The sequence below is a fragment of the Lissotriton vulgaris genome, chromosome 2_1, assembly GCF_964263255.1.
Source record: "Lissotriton vulgaris chromosome 2_1, aLisVul1.2, whole genome shotgun sequence".
NCBI classification, from domain to species: Eukaryota; Metazoa; Chordata; class Amphibia; order Caudata; family Salamandridae; genus Lissotriton; species Lissotriton vulgaris.
The window spans coordinates 428,035,844-428,051,186 of NC_141687.1; the positions used below are offsets into that span (position 1 = coordinate 428,035,844).

The following is a 15,343-nucleotide window of genomic DNA, read 5'->3' on the forward strand; positions in this document are numbered from 1 at the left end:
TCCTTTATGCCAGTAGAGTTGGACTGTAAATCTGACTTTAGGATCAGCTTAACAGGTGTAATATACAACAGTTTGTTTTCTATTTAAAGGGTCAATTAAAAAGGACATTTTGACCCTTTTGTTTTATTGAGCTTTGTTTTGAATTCTACTTCAGTTTATTTACTTTTTTAAACTGAAAAAGTATGACTTCAACCAATTGCTTCCGTATATTTTGTGCAACCTCATCTTTATCTTTAGGGATGGAGAAAAAAATCCCAAGTAGACTGGCTGGTACTGTTGTCTTTGAGAACGAGACAAACCCTACATGCAAACGAGGATTCAAACTAAAATGTTGATGAGAACATAATATATTAAAATAATTAAGCCCGAAGGCATCAAGCCTGTTTCTGGATTTTCCATGTAGAGGCCTTTCTGGTTCTGTTAAATGCTATAAAGAAGCCATCGATCTAAGAGTCTAATCAAATAAGTCTTTATTCGGTTTCATGTGTCAAACCATAAAAGCACACATTAGGTGTAAATAAAACATTCCTCAATAAACCATACCAATTAAGATAGTGGCCTAGACTAAATATGAAAAACAAAATACAAGTTAACCCAAGGTTATAAAAGCAAAGCCAGGTTAAAAAAAAAGTTACTCAGACTAACAACAGATAATCACAACCGATAAAAACAGTTAATAAGCAAGAAAGGTGTGCAAAGCATTACAAAGTGCATCGTACCATAAATAATGTATTAACAGCACACTCCTTAATCACAACTGAACCTAAGCCTGACTGCATATTTTAAAAAACTAAGCACATAAACAACTGTGCAACCATAAGCATTTGTAAAAAAAATATATATAAGTGGGACACACTTGCCTAAAATGAGCCTTTTTCAAGATCGGGATGATAAAGGACTATTTGCGTAGGTCTTTAAATCTACCGAACATCAAGAAATAAAGCATGTCCTGTGGAGACTTTTTGGGGTCTGAAAGACTGAGATAGCTCTCCCTCTTGGCACTGGAACTCTTCGTTGGAAGGCGCTGCAGCAGAGGTCAGCGCTGCCGCCATTCCGTCGTCGAGTGAGGCCACGCCCCTTTTTCAAAGCCACACCCCCTACTGACGTTATCTGCAGCTATAAAATATGTGCTTCCTTCGGAAGAGCAGCGGACGAGCGCAGCGGGAGCGCCGTTTGCGCGCCGAAGTCGCGCCTAAGTCCAGCCCGTCTGCGCCCGTCCGCGGACGGACTGGCCCAGGGGCTTGGGATGCTGCTACTGCTATATCTTACCCTTCCTCTGCTCTTATGAGTCTTCAAACCTCTGCCAGCCCCCTATCTCCCGATACCTGGACTCGGATCTTCACTTGGGATTGCAGGAAACTCCCCCCCCCCCCCCCCCCCCCCCCCCCTCTCCATCTGGGGCCGGCGTCACCTCTCATTGCACCTGCCCTTATCGAGTCACAGATTTGTGTATTATACCTTAATACTCGCTCTTTGGTCAGGCATCAAGCCGATATCCTTCACCTACTCCTGACTGAGAGGCCTGACGTTCTCTTATTATCTGAGACCTGGCTCACTGATGACTCCCTTCCGGATATCCTCGCTGCGCTACCCCCAGATTACTTTTTGCTGAACACCAACCGTCCTGGGAGTCGCTCCGGGGGAGGGGTGGCAGCGGTAATACGCAAGAATCTAAAGATTATTGCCTCCGCCTCCATGACCCTCCCTGAAGTGGACAACCTGGTTCTCCGTCTTGGGACTGAGGTGGGTGCAGTCACCCTTATGGTATTATACCGTCCCCCCCACCCCATGCCTTCCTTCCCCTCTTCTTTTATCGAACAGCTGACCAATCTTGCCACTTCCTCCCCCCGTACTGTCATTTTTGGTGACTTCAACTACTGGTTCCAGCACGAGGACGCTGGTCCCCATGCCTTCGAACTGTTCGAGGCCTTCTCGAGCCTGAACTTTACTCAATTAGTCAGGTCCGCCACCCACAGTGGCGGCCACATCCTTGACCACATTTGGGTCCACGGGGTCAAGTCCTCCTGTCCGCTCATAACACCCTGTGTGTGGTCCGACCACTTTCTGATTGACACCACATTCTCGGCTGTTGGCCAGATTAGGATCCCCTTGAGGGAGGGTGGCACCGCCCGCAAGTGGAGAGCCACCGATTCCTCTAAATTGCTATCTCACCTCTCTCTCACCCGTCCCCTGCTTCCCAGCGATATAAGCACCAACGAGCTTTACGGGCATATTTCTGACTGGCTTACGACAGCCAGCGATATTTTTGCCCCCCTTACTAAGTTCCCCCGATCCCGACACAGCAACTCCCACAAATGGTTTACCCCCCAACTCAAAACCCTTCATTTAGAACTTCGCCGATTAGAGCGCAAGTGGAGGAGAGACTATTGCTTGTCTAGCAGAGACGTATATGTGGCCGCGCGCAATAAGTATAAATCAGCCATCTCCGCAGCCAAAAAAGCTTACGCCTCAGAAAGAATATTATCGGCCCCCTGCAAGTCCAAAGAGATTTTTAAAGTTCTTAACGAATTCCCCTCCGATCCCAGGACGCTTCCGACTCAGGCCCCCACACAGGAATCTTGCAATGCGCCAAGTACTTTATTCATTCAGAAAATTGCCTTGATTAAGGACACCATCCCGGCCACCCCACCTGGCGCTGGTTTCGTCTCTCCCCCCCATAATGCCCTCTCTTTCACTCAGTTTCCTCCTTTAGATCCCTCATCCTTGGCCACATTGGCCTCCCGTACTAAGTCTGGATCTCCAGACGATTGTTGTCCCCCTTCCATACTCCGCGACATCTGCCTTTCTTTACCCGACTGCATCCTTCCCCTGCTAACCTCCTCTCTTTCTTCCGGTACGGTGCCCAGCTCCTTCAAGGAGGCCGTTTTGGTGCCTCTACTGAAGAAGCCTGGTGCTGACCCCGCCGCCCTGGCGAACTACCGCCCTATCTCCCTCTTGCCCTTCTTCTCCAAAATTCTGGAAGCCCACGCCACCGCCTGTCTCTCACAGTTCATCGAGAGTTCCAACTTTCTCGAGGCCAACCAGGGCGGCTTCAGACCCGGCCACTCTACGGAGACTGTGATCTTGGCCGTGCTGGATGCCTTGAGAGACGGCGCTGACAAGGGTACCCCCCAGGACTTGGTGTTATTAGATCTGTCAGCCGCTTTCGGCACGGTGGACCACAACATCCTTCTCCACCGTGTCGAGCAGGCTGGCATCCAGGGCCTGGTGCTGGCATGGGTCAAATCCTTCCTGACCGGGAGGTCTCAGACCCTCAGCCTGGGCACTTTCAGAGCCCCTAGGGAGCACTCGCCCTGTGGGGTCCCCCAGGGCTCCTCTTTATCCCCTCTTCTCTTCAACCTCTATCTTCAACCCCTTCTTTTTTCTTTGAGGCAGTGGGACGTCACCGTTTTTAACTACGCGGACGACCTGCAACTCATCTTTCCTCTTAATTCCCCCTCTGCTATTCCTAATTTCCAGGCAGCTATGTCCCACATCCTCCAGTGGATGTGTCAAAACCAGCTCAAATTGAACCCCGGAAAGACGGAGCTCCTTCTTCCTGGCAGGAGCTCTACCCACTGGGGTCCGCACTTTTGGCCAGCAGAACTCGGCCCCCCTCCGACCCCCGTGGCCTCGGTGAAGAGTCTCGGGGTCACTATTGACTCCGGCCTTTCTCTCGGGCCCCAAGTGGGGACGGTGGTCTCCTCCTGCATGTTCCAGCTGCGCAGGATCAGAAAGGTGGCTGATCTCCTCACTCCTGAAGCCCTTCTGCAAGTTATCATGGCCCTCGTCCTCTCCCGCTTGGATTTTTCGAACTCGATTTACCACGGTCTGCCTAAAACATCTCTCTCCAGACTGCAATCTGTTCAAAATCAAGCGGCGAGATTGGCCCTTGGGATTCCGAAATGGCAATCCGCCAAACCCCTTCTCTTTAAACTGCACTGGCTCCCTGTCATCTCGAGGGCAGCCTTTAAGATCGGCTGCCTCACCTTTAAATCGCTATCTGGCTCCTGTCCCGTTTTTCTGAAATCCCTCATCAGGCTCTACTGCCCATCACGTAACCTGAGATCTTCTCACCTTCACCTCTTGTCCATCCCCCCTATCAAACTCTGCAGATCTGGAGGCCGGAGATTTGCATTCCTGGCCCCTAAACTCTGGAACTCCTTCCCCCTCTCTCTCAAAACCTCTAATTCTCTCATTCTCTTCCGCAAATCCCAAAAAACATGGCTTTTCCCTCAATCCAGCTAAGTCCCTCTGTTCCCTCTGCATCCAACCAGTGCCAGGAAACCCACGGTGTCAGTGCGCTTTACAAGCACCCCTTACAATACAATGTCGTGACAAAACTGCAAAGAAGCAGGAACAGCCTTCTCAGCATGCCCGAGGAGGCATTTATTGAACATCGAAAAGGCCTTTCCTAATTCTAGAAAAGTATTTCCAAGAATCTAACCTACAGCATAAGGTTACCTCACTTCTCTACTTTTACTATAGATACTAGGTCCTGAAGAAAGCCAACTTGACCCCTTAAGGGCAACTTGTGGCTGAAACAAGTCGACCTTTTTATGGACATAACACAGTGTGGAAGCCTCCTAACCAAGCTTCCTACGCACTGCCAATCTTTTTTTAACCAGGCCTTCTTTCCAGCACCAATTCATATTTATCAGCACTGGTTATAGAAGCCTTTTTAACTGCACACCCCCATTTTTTGATCACTAAATCACTACTGTACTAACCAGTGGTTTACCTCCGGGTGGAGGAAGCATACAATCAAACCCAATGATGTTGCTGTCACGTTGCTAACAACACGGCGGAGAATCAAGATATACCGCCTATTGAGCCTTGGTACGTGAATGAGGGTTTTTTATCGGCACCGGAACCGAATAAGGGAATACAACCCTGGTTACTCAGGACAAGTGATCCCTTCCCCCATTGATTTTTTGACTTTGTCGCAGCCACAGGGCAACAGACTCTGTCCCTTGCACTGCCCCCTTGGGTGGGCGAGAAGAGGACAAACCGGAACCTAGTCCGTAAGGAACAATCGTACAGTTTCACAAACCCTAATAGGTACAGTTCAACCATCTGAGTGGTTCTTAACATGATAAAGCTACGTACGCTAGGCTTCAATAGCTCCTTGTCTTCCCTGCCTATTGACTGCTGTTTAAAGAAGGCCACCTTTAAACAGCAGTTCATTCATATTGCTCAGTTCAGGGTTAGCAAAGAAATCTCCTCTCTGCAGGCTCACAAGGCACTTCTTAATGTATTTAAGCCGCAGGACATGGGAGACATGGTCAAGATCATTTTATTTAATGATGTCCCCTTGCCGGTCCATATATTTTTAGCCATAATGACACCAAGCGGTAGGCTAACAGGTTGGTGAGATAGGTCATGCCGAAATCTTCGTGTACATCTGCTTTCCAACTCTTTTGTTATGCACTTGGCCAAGGAAAGCTGTAATACGGCCTCAAAAGGTATTTTTCCCAGTCTAGAGGCAAAAATAAAAATAGCTGCAATCGCCCGGGTAAAGTTGTTCTTCTTACGGTTTTTTATGGGCTCCCAGTTAGTCTTAGTGTCCAACAGACCCCCAGATATGAGTAAACACTCATCCTCGGGACTGGGGTGGGCAGGACCTTGAAGGTGTAGGGCCTACTTGAGCGGCAGCTACGTGCCTCACAGGACTTTAAATTGTTGACCAGCAGATCCTGATCTTCCATGAACTGGACAAAAGAGTTTAACAGCGGTTGCAGACCCCTCTCAGTCCTGACCATCAAGATCTAAGAGTCTGATTCACAAATGAATTTTAAGAGTACGAGAAGTAGTATTAAAGGAGTAGTCTTGTGTACTTTTACATACTTTTGTGAATTGACTTTGAATCATCCAATTCCCCATTAGAAAAAGTGCAGAGAGGCACAGTTCTTTATATTTCTACTATTAGTTGTGAATATGATGATGTTTATGATTTTGACCCAAGTGTTCCATTTTAATCGCGTTTTAATGGTTTGAAGCCAATTTGTAAAGGCATGTAAAAGTACTGTAAGAGTACTCTTACATTCCTTTTGTGAATCTCCCAAATGTGTTAATGAAAATACTTAAGCCCCATCCTACATGATGTGAAACATCATTTTCCATATATAGGTAATTGTATCCCAAAAAAGCAGACCACTTAATACATTTAATCCACTATTTCTTTGTCTAACTGTCCTGCTAGATAATTGCTCACTCCTCCCACATGGTATCAGCTTTAAAACGCATTGTTATGCATTTTCTTTTCATGTAATGCTTTTCTCGGGACCTCCAGTTATTGTAAAGAACAAAAATTTACTTTTCCCATACTTACCGTACGTACCTAATAATGTGAAATACATCAGTGGGCATTGTCATCAAATGATCTTAAAGGCTTTTGCTGAAACGTTGTGCCTATTTCTGTTTGTGAATGTTTCTGTCTTTGGTTAATGAATGTTGGTGGCTTTTTCAATAAATAGTTATTCTTTTTTTGGTTAGGTATCCATGGCTGCAGCTCATGGAACATCTTCAGCCCCCACTGTGACCTTAGTCCAGCTTCCAAATGGGCAGACGGTTCAAGTACATGGAGTCATTCAAGCAGCCCAGCCATCTGTTATTCAGTCCCCGCAGGTCCAAACAGTTCAAGTAAGCTCACCAAGTTAATAATAAGATATAAGGGGCAGTTGTGCCTTCAGGTATGATTTGTGCCATATTTCTTTAAGCCTTTTGCCTATTGTGCCAGATATGGTACACCACTATTAGGTGTAAATGTTTTCTTTATTAGTAAAGAGCCAAGAATCATTGGTTTACTTTGACCAATAAAATAATTTGACCAATGTAAACAATATGTTGACCCACCTAAATTCTTGGTGACGAGATTGATACATAGTTGGATGTATTTCAGACATGCAAAGTAGTATATATGTTTATTCTTTTATAATACACAAGTGTGTACAAAGAAGTTCATTGAAACCACCAAAAATAGCTTCAAACTGAAGAATCGATTTTATTTCTCACAACGTAGAAAGCCCAGTGTCGTTCTATGATAGCATTTATTCTTATGTTGGCTCCTTTCACAATGTAGCACTTAAAAAGTACTAATAAATGAAGAAAATGCCATGAACCCTTTTGCTTTCCATTCAACTATTGCTTCAGGTAATGTTTAGAAATAGGGGTTTGAAGTAGTACGATTTCTTGGAGTAAAAGCAAAACATTGTTTCTGCTGGGAGTATTAGTAGGTAAAGATTTCAAAATATGTTTTTATTTTAACAGTGGGTAAATAATGTATCTCATCCCCCTCTCATATGCTTCACTGACGTGGTAAGAGCTGAAGAATAGAGATCCCACTGATCTGTGAAAATAACCTGAGGTTTCAATTGTCAGTGATGTTTGTTGTGCTTGTGACAGGCACAATGTATTTTAACATCCAATATTTTTGGTTGCAAATGCCACTGACCTACCCCACCTACTCCTTCTTTTTTTTTATTAACCCCAAACTCAATCTCCAGAGACAGCCTTACCATCAAGCAGTACCGGGTCATTGATGCAGATTTATTTTCCTAAATCACCAGAGAAGGATCCCCAGCCTTTCTACGGCTATTGTTTGAATGAAAACCTTTGGCATCTCCTTTACAATCCTGCAATATGCTTTTGCAGTATATAGCTTTTTCTATGTTTTCCACCAAGGTGTTTTATGACAGGTGCACCTCATGTTTAAGTAAGAAATCGTGGGAAGACAAAATAGTATTGGTGTAGAAATGTCCTACAGGTGACTCGCATTTTCAGGGCTTTGTGAATTAATCCTGTAATGGTGAGTGGTAAATATTTCTTCATGTTGCGGCTGCCAAAAGCATCGCTCTGTCCCGCAATGCTGACTAATCAGAATGCTTTGTTGGGTTTTTTTTTTTAGTCCCACAACAACATATATTTATACACTTTGAAACTTCATTTTCTTTTAAATGGCCGAGCAGATATACGCCAAATCACTATAAACCAAGCTTTCTGGATACATTTCTAGTGTTTCAGCTTTTTGACAAATTACGTATAATTCTGGTGAGCCTTTTTTCTGTACCATTGTCTCATTTATCCTTTGGAAACTGTATGAGAGAACTGGTCTGGGACCCCCCTTTTTCCTCGATCCTCGCTTGATGGATTACCCTAAAACTTTCTTGAAGGAGCTTATTTTTTGCGAAAGCTTTGGGATGATTAGTCAAACTGCGTCTAAGTAATTAGGAAACAAAAAGAGCTCTTCCTATATATGGAAGCTGACTCGCACATATCTTCACAGTGGTGGCTGCCACTGTGCAATACACACATATATATTGTGCATTGCACAAAAGGTTACCTTGTGCACCTACCCAAGATTCATGCCAAAGGGATCTTCAGATGTTGAACATGTGATCAACATTTTGCCTCCTTTGAATGCCCAGACCCCTACCTAACTCCGTCTAAACGGTGCATTGCCTGCAGCCTCTTAGCATGCTTGACTTTCTGCTGTAAAAAAAGTGAAACGATCTTTGGTAAATTAAGTCATGTCAGCTGCACACTAAGCTGGGGTACTGCTATCGGACAGCTCCCTCAAGCCCAACTTATGCCTTAGGCCACTCATTCGGTATATTCTGTTCGGAGCACCATATGACAATCCGGCAAAAAGACTTTATGATGGCGTTACATCTCAAGGACGCCTACTACCACATTCCCTATTCGCCCCGCTCATCACCACTGTCTTAAGCTTGTGGTAAATGGATAGCACTACCCTACAAGGGTTTTTACCAAGTGCTTGGTGGGGGTGGCTGCTCTGCTACACTGAGCAGACATCTGTGTCTTTCTATATCTTGATGACTGACCAAGGGCAGCAGCAGAGAGCAGTACTTAGCACACACTAAGACAATTCTAGCCTTCCTTCATAGCTTATAGAGTTCACAGTAAACGCAAAAGAAGTCCCACCTCCATCCCCAACAGATCCAGCCCTAAGCTAAATGTTAAACTTTATCACAAAGAAAGTATACCCCAACGAGCAAAGAATAATGGCATTTCAGCAACTGCTGCCTCTTTTTCTGTCCACTCAACACTTGGATGTATAAACTGCAAAAAAAGCTCTTGTGTATGTTGGCATCTTGCATAGCAGTTGTGTTCCTCGCCAGACTGCACATGCGTGCATCAAAAGATAATGGTCAGAAGCGAAGGGTCAGTGGGAAGATCTAGTGTTGAAAAAGGCTAGCACTCAGCACTGTCTGGAATAATGAAACCGCAACATCCTGTTGCCCAGCAAGACTTTTTTCAACTTCTTCAGGTGACTATTCCCACCTATGCACTGCTCATTAGGTAAGGTACACGTCTTGGCGAGGCCTCAGAGGGGCACATCAACTATATAGAGCTTGTGGCCTTTTACTCATTTGTCTGCAGAAAGTTGGTCCTTTAAAGGAAGGACAACACAACAGTGATAGACTACATACAGAAGCATTAATGTATTATATACTCCCTGCTGTGTGCTCTAGCACAAGATATGGGACTCTGGGCAATCAGCCTAAGATCGATCTCATGGTGGAACATCTTCCAGGGGTGGACAAAGGCTTTATGGACCTGTTAAGGAGGACGCATCAGAAAGTGCACAAGTGGGAAAGCTCCTCACAAGTTCTCCCCAGGTGGTTACAGCAGAGAGAAAACCCAGCCATCTGCCTCTTCGGCACACCAGAAATGCAAAATGCACTAGCTTCACCTCCAGGTACCCTTAGTCATGAGCAATGCACTATGGATGCATTGATCATGCATATTTCCCTATGATTTTTCGCCTCTCCCACTCATCCCTTTCATGGTGAGGAAGATGAGGCAAGTCCATTAGAAGAAAAAGTTACTTAACTATGGCAAAGAGATTTCAGGTGAATATTTGGTCTTTCTGTAGATCCCTCACTGCCCTTCATCCTCCACTGAAACAGTGTGTGGTTATCAAAATTCCAAGGTATGCAAATATATCATATTGTCATTGAAGCTCTTTTCGCCCCTCTGCACATGCCTCAATGAGCTCCGGAAAAAGTACCAGGAGCTGACATCTAGCACACCCATTGGCGCTATATAAGCTCCAACGTCGTCATAACCTTAATGGATAGAGTTGCAGCTGAAGCTGAATCCCACCACTTGGCCGCATTGACGAGCTATTGCTGGATATAATGTTTTCATGGCACTTTGAGGCTATTTATTCGGTGATAAGTCTGCAAGATGATTGTGTCTATTAGAAATATCATTGCTGAGGGTTAGTCTTTTTCTTTTCAATATTTTATTGTGCTTTATGCAGTGTTAAAAAAACTAAAGAAACTACCAGGTATGCACAATGTGTTGTCCTTGTCAAAGAAATGGAAGAGACTAGTTCCGATATTAGGAGCACTCCACATACGAGCCAGGTCAATATTAGTGAGCATTAACAATGGAAAGACAAACATCTGGCGACTTGAGGTATTATTTTAAAACAGCAAAACAAAAAAAATTATCCGGTTCAAAAGCTTAAATCAAACGAAATATTTTCCTCTGATCCCAGACCTTGGGAAACTCCGGGGACTACTCTGTGAGGAGACGATGACCATTTGTGCCTGAAATAAAGCACTAAGTCCCAAACCTTGGGGTTTCTTCACTTCCCCACAACTTGGCAATGTCTTCTCTTGCTTCTCTGAGAATTCCTTGGGGTCATCATTCCAGATACCCAGTAATCATATATTCATGGTTAAGTCCATGGGAATTCCAAGGTTGTGGTTTATATCTTGTCCCAAAAAATCTTTGCTTAGAACCATTGCTTCATAGTGTGTAAGAATGTACCTTCTTGACCACATCCCTTCACACATGCAGTGCTACTGGCTGTTGGGTTATGTGAGTAGTAAATGCAGTGGAAAATCTTCAGCTGTACTAGTTAAAATCGAGATAGGCTAGCAGTGTCTCTGGGATAACTGGTAACTCCCTCCCAGTTGGTTTTATCCATCTGCCTAATGTCTTGCCCCTGTGCTTGCGATCAGGCAGAGCACACGGGATTCATTACCAACGGAGACACATGCAGATCGTTGCTGTCTCCACCACTGAAACAAGCGGCTCGACACGAGCGCGTCCATCACCCAGAGAAACGAACCGGCTGGTCCGGAATCGCCCAGCATGCCACGAAGTGCCCGGGCAGAAACCCATCTGAGACCATCCCAGCCTCTAACATAAGCATACGCCCGGCGTCTTCCAAATCTCTGACGCAACTGGAACATACCGCTCTTACAATGGGCGGTTTTAAACTGTTAAATACCAGGCAAATGTAAATATTGTCAGTCCTGATGATGATCCCAATTTATCTAGAGCAAGGGATCAAAACGTCGACTTCTTTTAGTGTCTCCGCAACTTACCATTGTGTATAATTTTGTTGTGGATAGCACTTTGGCAATACTTCTAAATTGATACACTGACTTGAAAGTGGCCAATTTTGCTCAGTCTTTGCCTGTAACTTTTGTATGTTGTATGTGTTCCTTCCCCAGTACTTTCCTCCCAAGTACGGTACAGGACTGTGCCCTACTACAAATCAATGTTCTGATATTTTTGTTCTCATTTTTGTGATTAACTACAAAATAAAATCCTGGTCCGGCTGGACATAGGAGTAATATAGCTACCCATCACGGTCTATATTTTACTATTTCTTTGACCTTTCAAGTGCTAAGGACCTGTGTTCTTTGTAATATAAGCTTGACGCCCGTGGTCCTCAGCCAATTGTTCGGGTTGCCTTGTTTCACTAAAAAGTAATGTTTTGCCCCCAGCACATTTTCAACTTACCCAGGGTGATATTAATCTGTGTTTCATAACATGTTTCATGCACTCTCGTCCCTTCCTCCTAGCTAAAGGTGTTTTTTTATATTTATTTTCTTGCTCAGTGGTAAAAGTGTGTTCTAGCCATATGGGCTGCAGACCATACACTATTGCATTAGATCACCATCTGGTGGTGGGCCCGGATGATTACACTTTGTTGTTGTCTTGGAAGAGTCTTTGTCTGTTGGATGACTCCTCCCTTAGATCGTAGTGAGCATGGGCATCGACTCCATCTTCAGATTGTTTTTTTCCGCCATTGGGCTTGGCTATGTTCATCGTTCGGTCCTGTTACTGATCTCTTTTCGAATCCATAAATAAATCAAAATACCATCGGCATCGTTGTGGACATTGATTCCGGTTACCAGCGTCGAACAGAGACTTCACTACTCGATTCCAGCGTTCGGTCCCAACTGCGCCATTGGGTCTTTGGCTCATGGAAAGAACACCCTTCAAGAAATGCCCTCGGTGTGCACACAAATTCCCTCACACCGATCTTCATGAGGCTTCCAATCTCTGCTTATCTTCAGAGCACGAGAGTCGAGACTGGGAGGGCTGCGCTTCGTTCCGGTCCATGAAAACAATCAGGGACCGTCGAGCTCGAAGAGTAATGGCCCAGTCATCTTGGTCGACACCAGACCTCATCATAGACGAGGCTCCGATTGAAGTAGATGCTGAAGAACAGCAGCACGAAGATATCGCTTTCGAAGCAGAGGATTTAGCCTCTGGAGTCGAGGATCAATCTGAAGATGACTATCTTCCAGCTGGTCAACAGGTCGTGAGTACAGACGTCAACCCTTTTCACCCCACCATACCGGGACATGCTTTGGTTCCACCTCCACCTTCAGGTCCAGGAGCACACTGACCAAAACCTTCTGACGCCCCGCCTTTGGGCTCGGCAGCGAAGAATACAAAAAAGCCTCCAGTCAACTCGGGCTCGAATCAGTCTGTCGGTCCCAAAAAGCAGAAGGTCCTTAAGCCCAAATTGACACCGGCACCAAAGCATCCTTCGGTACCGAAAGTGGTCAAATCAAAAGCAAGTACGGCACCGAAAGAGGTTCCCAAAGCTATCGAACCAAAAACCACTCCGGTTCCGAAAAAAGTGGACCCGAAGAAAATTCTGGTACCGAAACATACTTCGGCTCCGAAGGTAGATGAGTCGAAACGTACTTCAGGAAAAAAAACTCCGGATCCAAAGATCACGCATCCTAGGAAAAAGTCTTCGGAACCGAAACCAAAACCTGCTCCAAAGACAATGGACACTGTTAAACCTAGGCATTTCAACCCCATACCATATAAATTGGCGCCAAAAAAAGATTTGCCAGTAGAAGAGCTTTCTAAACCTGATCCAAAGCAAAAAACTCTTCATAATAATCCAAAGACTGGACATATCACTTCAGTGCCTGAAAAGAGGAAAATGGACTATCCTAAAACCCCGCCAGGTCCTCTAAAAAAGCATGCTCAAACTTTACCAATGAGGATCCCTTCACCAGAAAGAGAAGTACCAGTAGATATTTCTCCTGTGCATTCACCATCTAGTACACATAGTCTTATACCACAGGATGAGGATGATGGGGGTAGTTACTCAAAGGACATAGAGAGTGAACATCACATAGATGACATTAATGACCCAGGTGATATTCCTGGGCCATCATGGCACCCATGGGAAGATTATAATGCACCAGATGTACTGCAATATGATGTATACACATCTAGACCATCTCCCCCAGGCGACACTATTGGGTTTACGCAGCTCATTCATAGAGCAGCCACTTTCCATGGGGTAGACCTACACACAGATACAATGGAAGAAGTCTTCCTAATGGACACTTGGATATCATCACATAAGACCATAACCACACTTCCAATACTTAGTGGAGTGGTAAGACATGCACCCGAAATAGATCAATAGAAGACCAGGGCTTCTGACCTAATACAGGAAGGCAAAGTCATTACAAATACCTCCATAAGATGTGCACTAGACACAGCTTCTAGAGCAATAAATAAAGGGGTATTGTTGCGTAGACAGGCATGGTTACGCATCTCTGGGTTTAAACCAGAAGTACAAGCCAGTATCGTAAACCAGCCATTTGACCAACAACATCTTTTTGGTCCATCAGTGGACAGTGCACTAGAAAAGATGAAAAAAAATACTGACACAGCAAAATCCATGGGAGCTTTACAAACACAAGCCCATAGACCTTCCTTTCGTCGCTCCTCTTATAGGGGCACCTCTAAAGGTTTCCAAACTGACAATACCTCCTCTCCTTTTAAAGCGCTCATCCAAACCTTGCCTAATAAAGGATATTATAGAGGCGGTTATAGAGGAAACAGCAATAAGGGTAGAGGTAGAGGAAGCCACAATCAAAACACCTGTACTCCCAAACAGCGACTTCCCTTCCATCCCCCCAGACCATTCCACTCCTGTCGGGGGAAGGTTACAACAGTTCCTACCTGTCTGGAACTCCATCACTTCAGACAGGTGGGTGAGACAAATTATCAGTCAGGTTATTGTCTGGAGCTCATTTCCACTCCTCCAACAATACCAACCAGACAGCGTCCCATGTCACAGGAACACCTCATACAGGTGGAATCTCTACTGCAAAAGAATGTAATAGATCCAGTCCCAAAACAACATCAAAACACAGGAGTTTATTCTCTATACTTTCTCATACCCAAAAGGACGGGTCCCACAGACTTTTTGTAGATCTAAGGCCCCTAAACCTGTACATACAATCCGACCATTTTCATATGGTCACACTACAACAGGTTCTACCGTTGCTAAAGAAGGGAGACTTCCATGCCACATTAGATCTCTAGGACGCCTACTTCCACATTCCCATACATCAATCGCACATTAAGTACCTACGGTTCATTGTAGAAGATCAAACTACCAATTCAAGGTACTCCCTTTCGGATTAACTACAGCACCTCAAGTGTTCACAAATTGTCTAGTAGTAGTAGCAGCACACTTAAGAAGGGACAACATTCATGTCTTCCCATATCTGGACTATTGGTTAATAAAATCCAAGTCGTACAACCAATGTGTACAGCACACGCATCAAACAATATGTCTGCTACACAAACTGGGATTCACAGTAAATCAAAAGAAATCCCATCTCCAACAATCCCTGTCTCAGCAGTATCTGGGGGCTACAATAGATACCTCCAAGGCAATAGCGTACCCCAACGCAGCAAGAATGCAAACTATGCAGCATCTTATCAAAAGATTCCAACCACAACACTCACTGCCAGCTCAAGTATTTATGCAACTAGTAGGAATGATGGCATCTTGCATTTTCATAGTGCCGTATGCAAGACTACAAATGTGCCCCATTCAAGAGTGCTTAGCAAGTCAGTGGAATCAGGCTCAGCAACAAATAACAGATCTGGTGGTGGTAGGCGACCGGACATATCGCTCTCTGCAATGGTGGAACACCAAAAACCTTTCCAAGGGCCGGCCGTTTATAGAACCTGTTCCACAGATAATACTAACCACAGATGCATCTCTCACAGGATGGGGAGC

General features: G+C 44.9%; 1 protein-coding gene across 2 annotated transcripts in view; it reads left to right on the forward strand.

Moving 5' to 3' along the window:
• CREB1 (cAMP responsive element binding protein 1) overlaps positions 1 to 15,343 on the forward strand; it is a 282,014-nt gene that overhangs the window by 113,392 nt on the left and 153,279 nt on the right. For both annotated transcript variants that reach the window (XM_086955326.1, XM_086955325.1), the window contains one exon: positions 6,496 to 6,642. In XM_086955326.1, the coding sequence (XP_086811452.1) occupies positions 6,496 to 6,642 (147 nt within the window). The remainder of the gene's footprint in view (positions 1 to 6,495; positions 6,643 to 15,343) is intronic.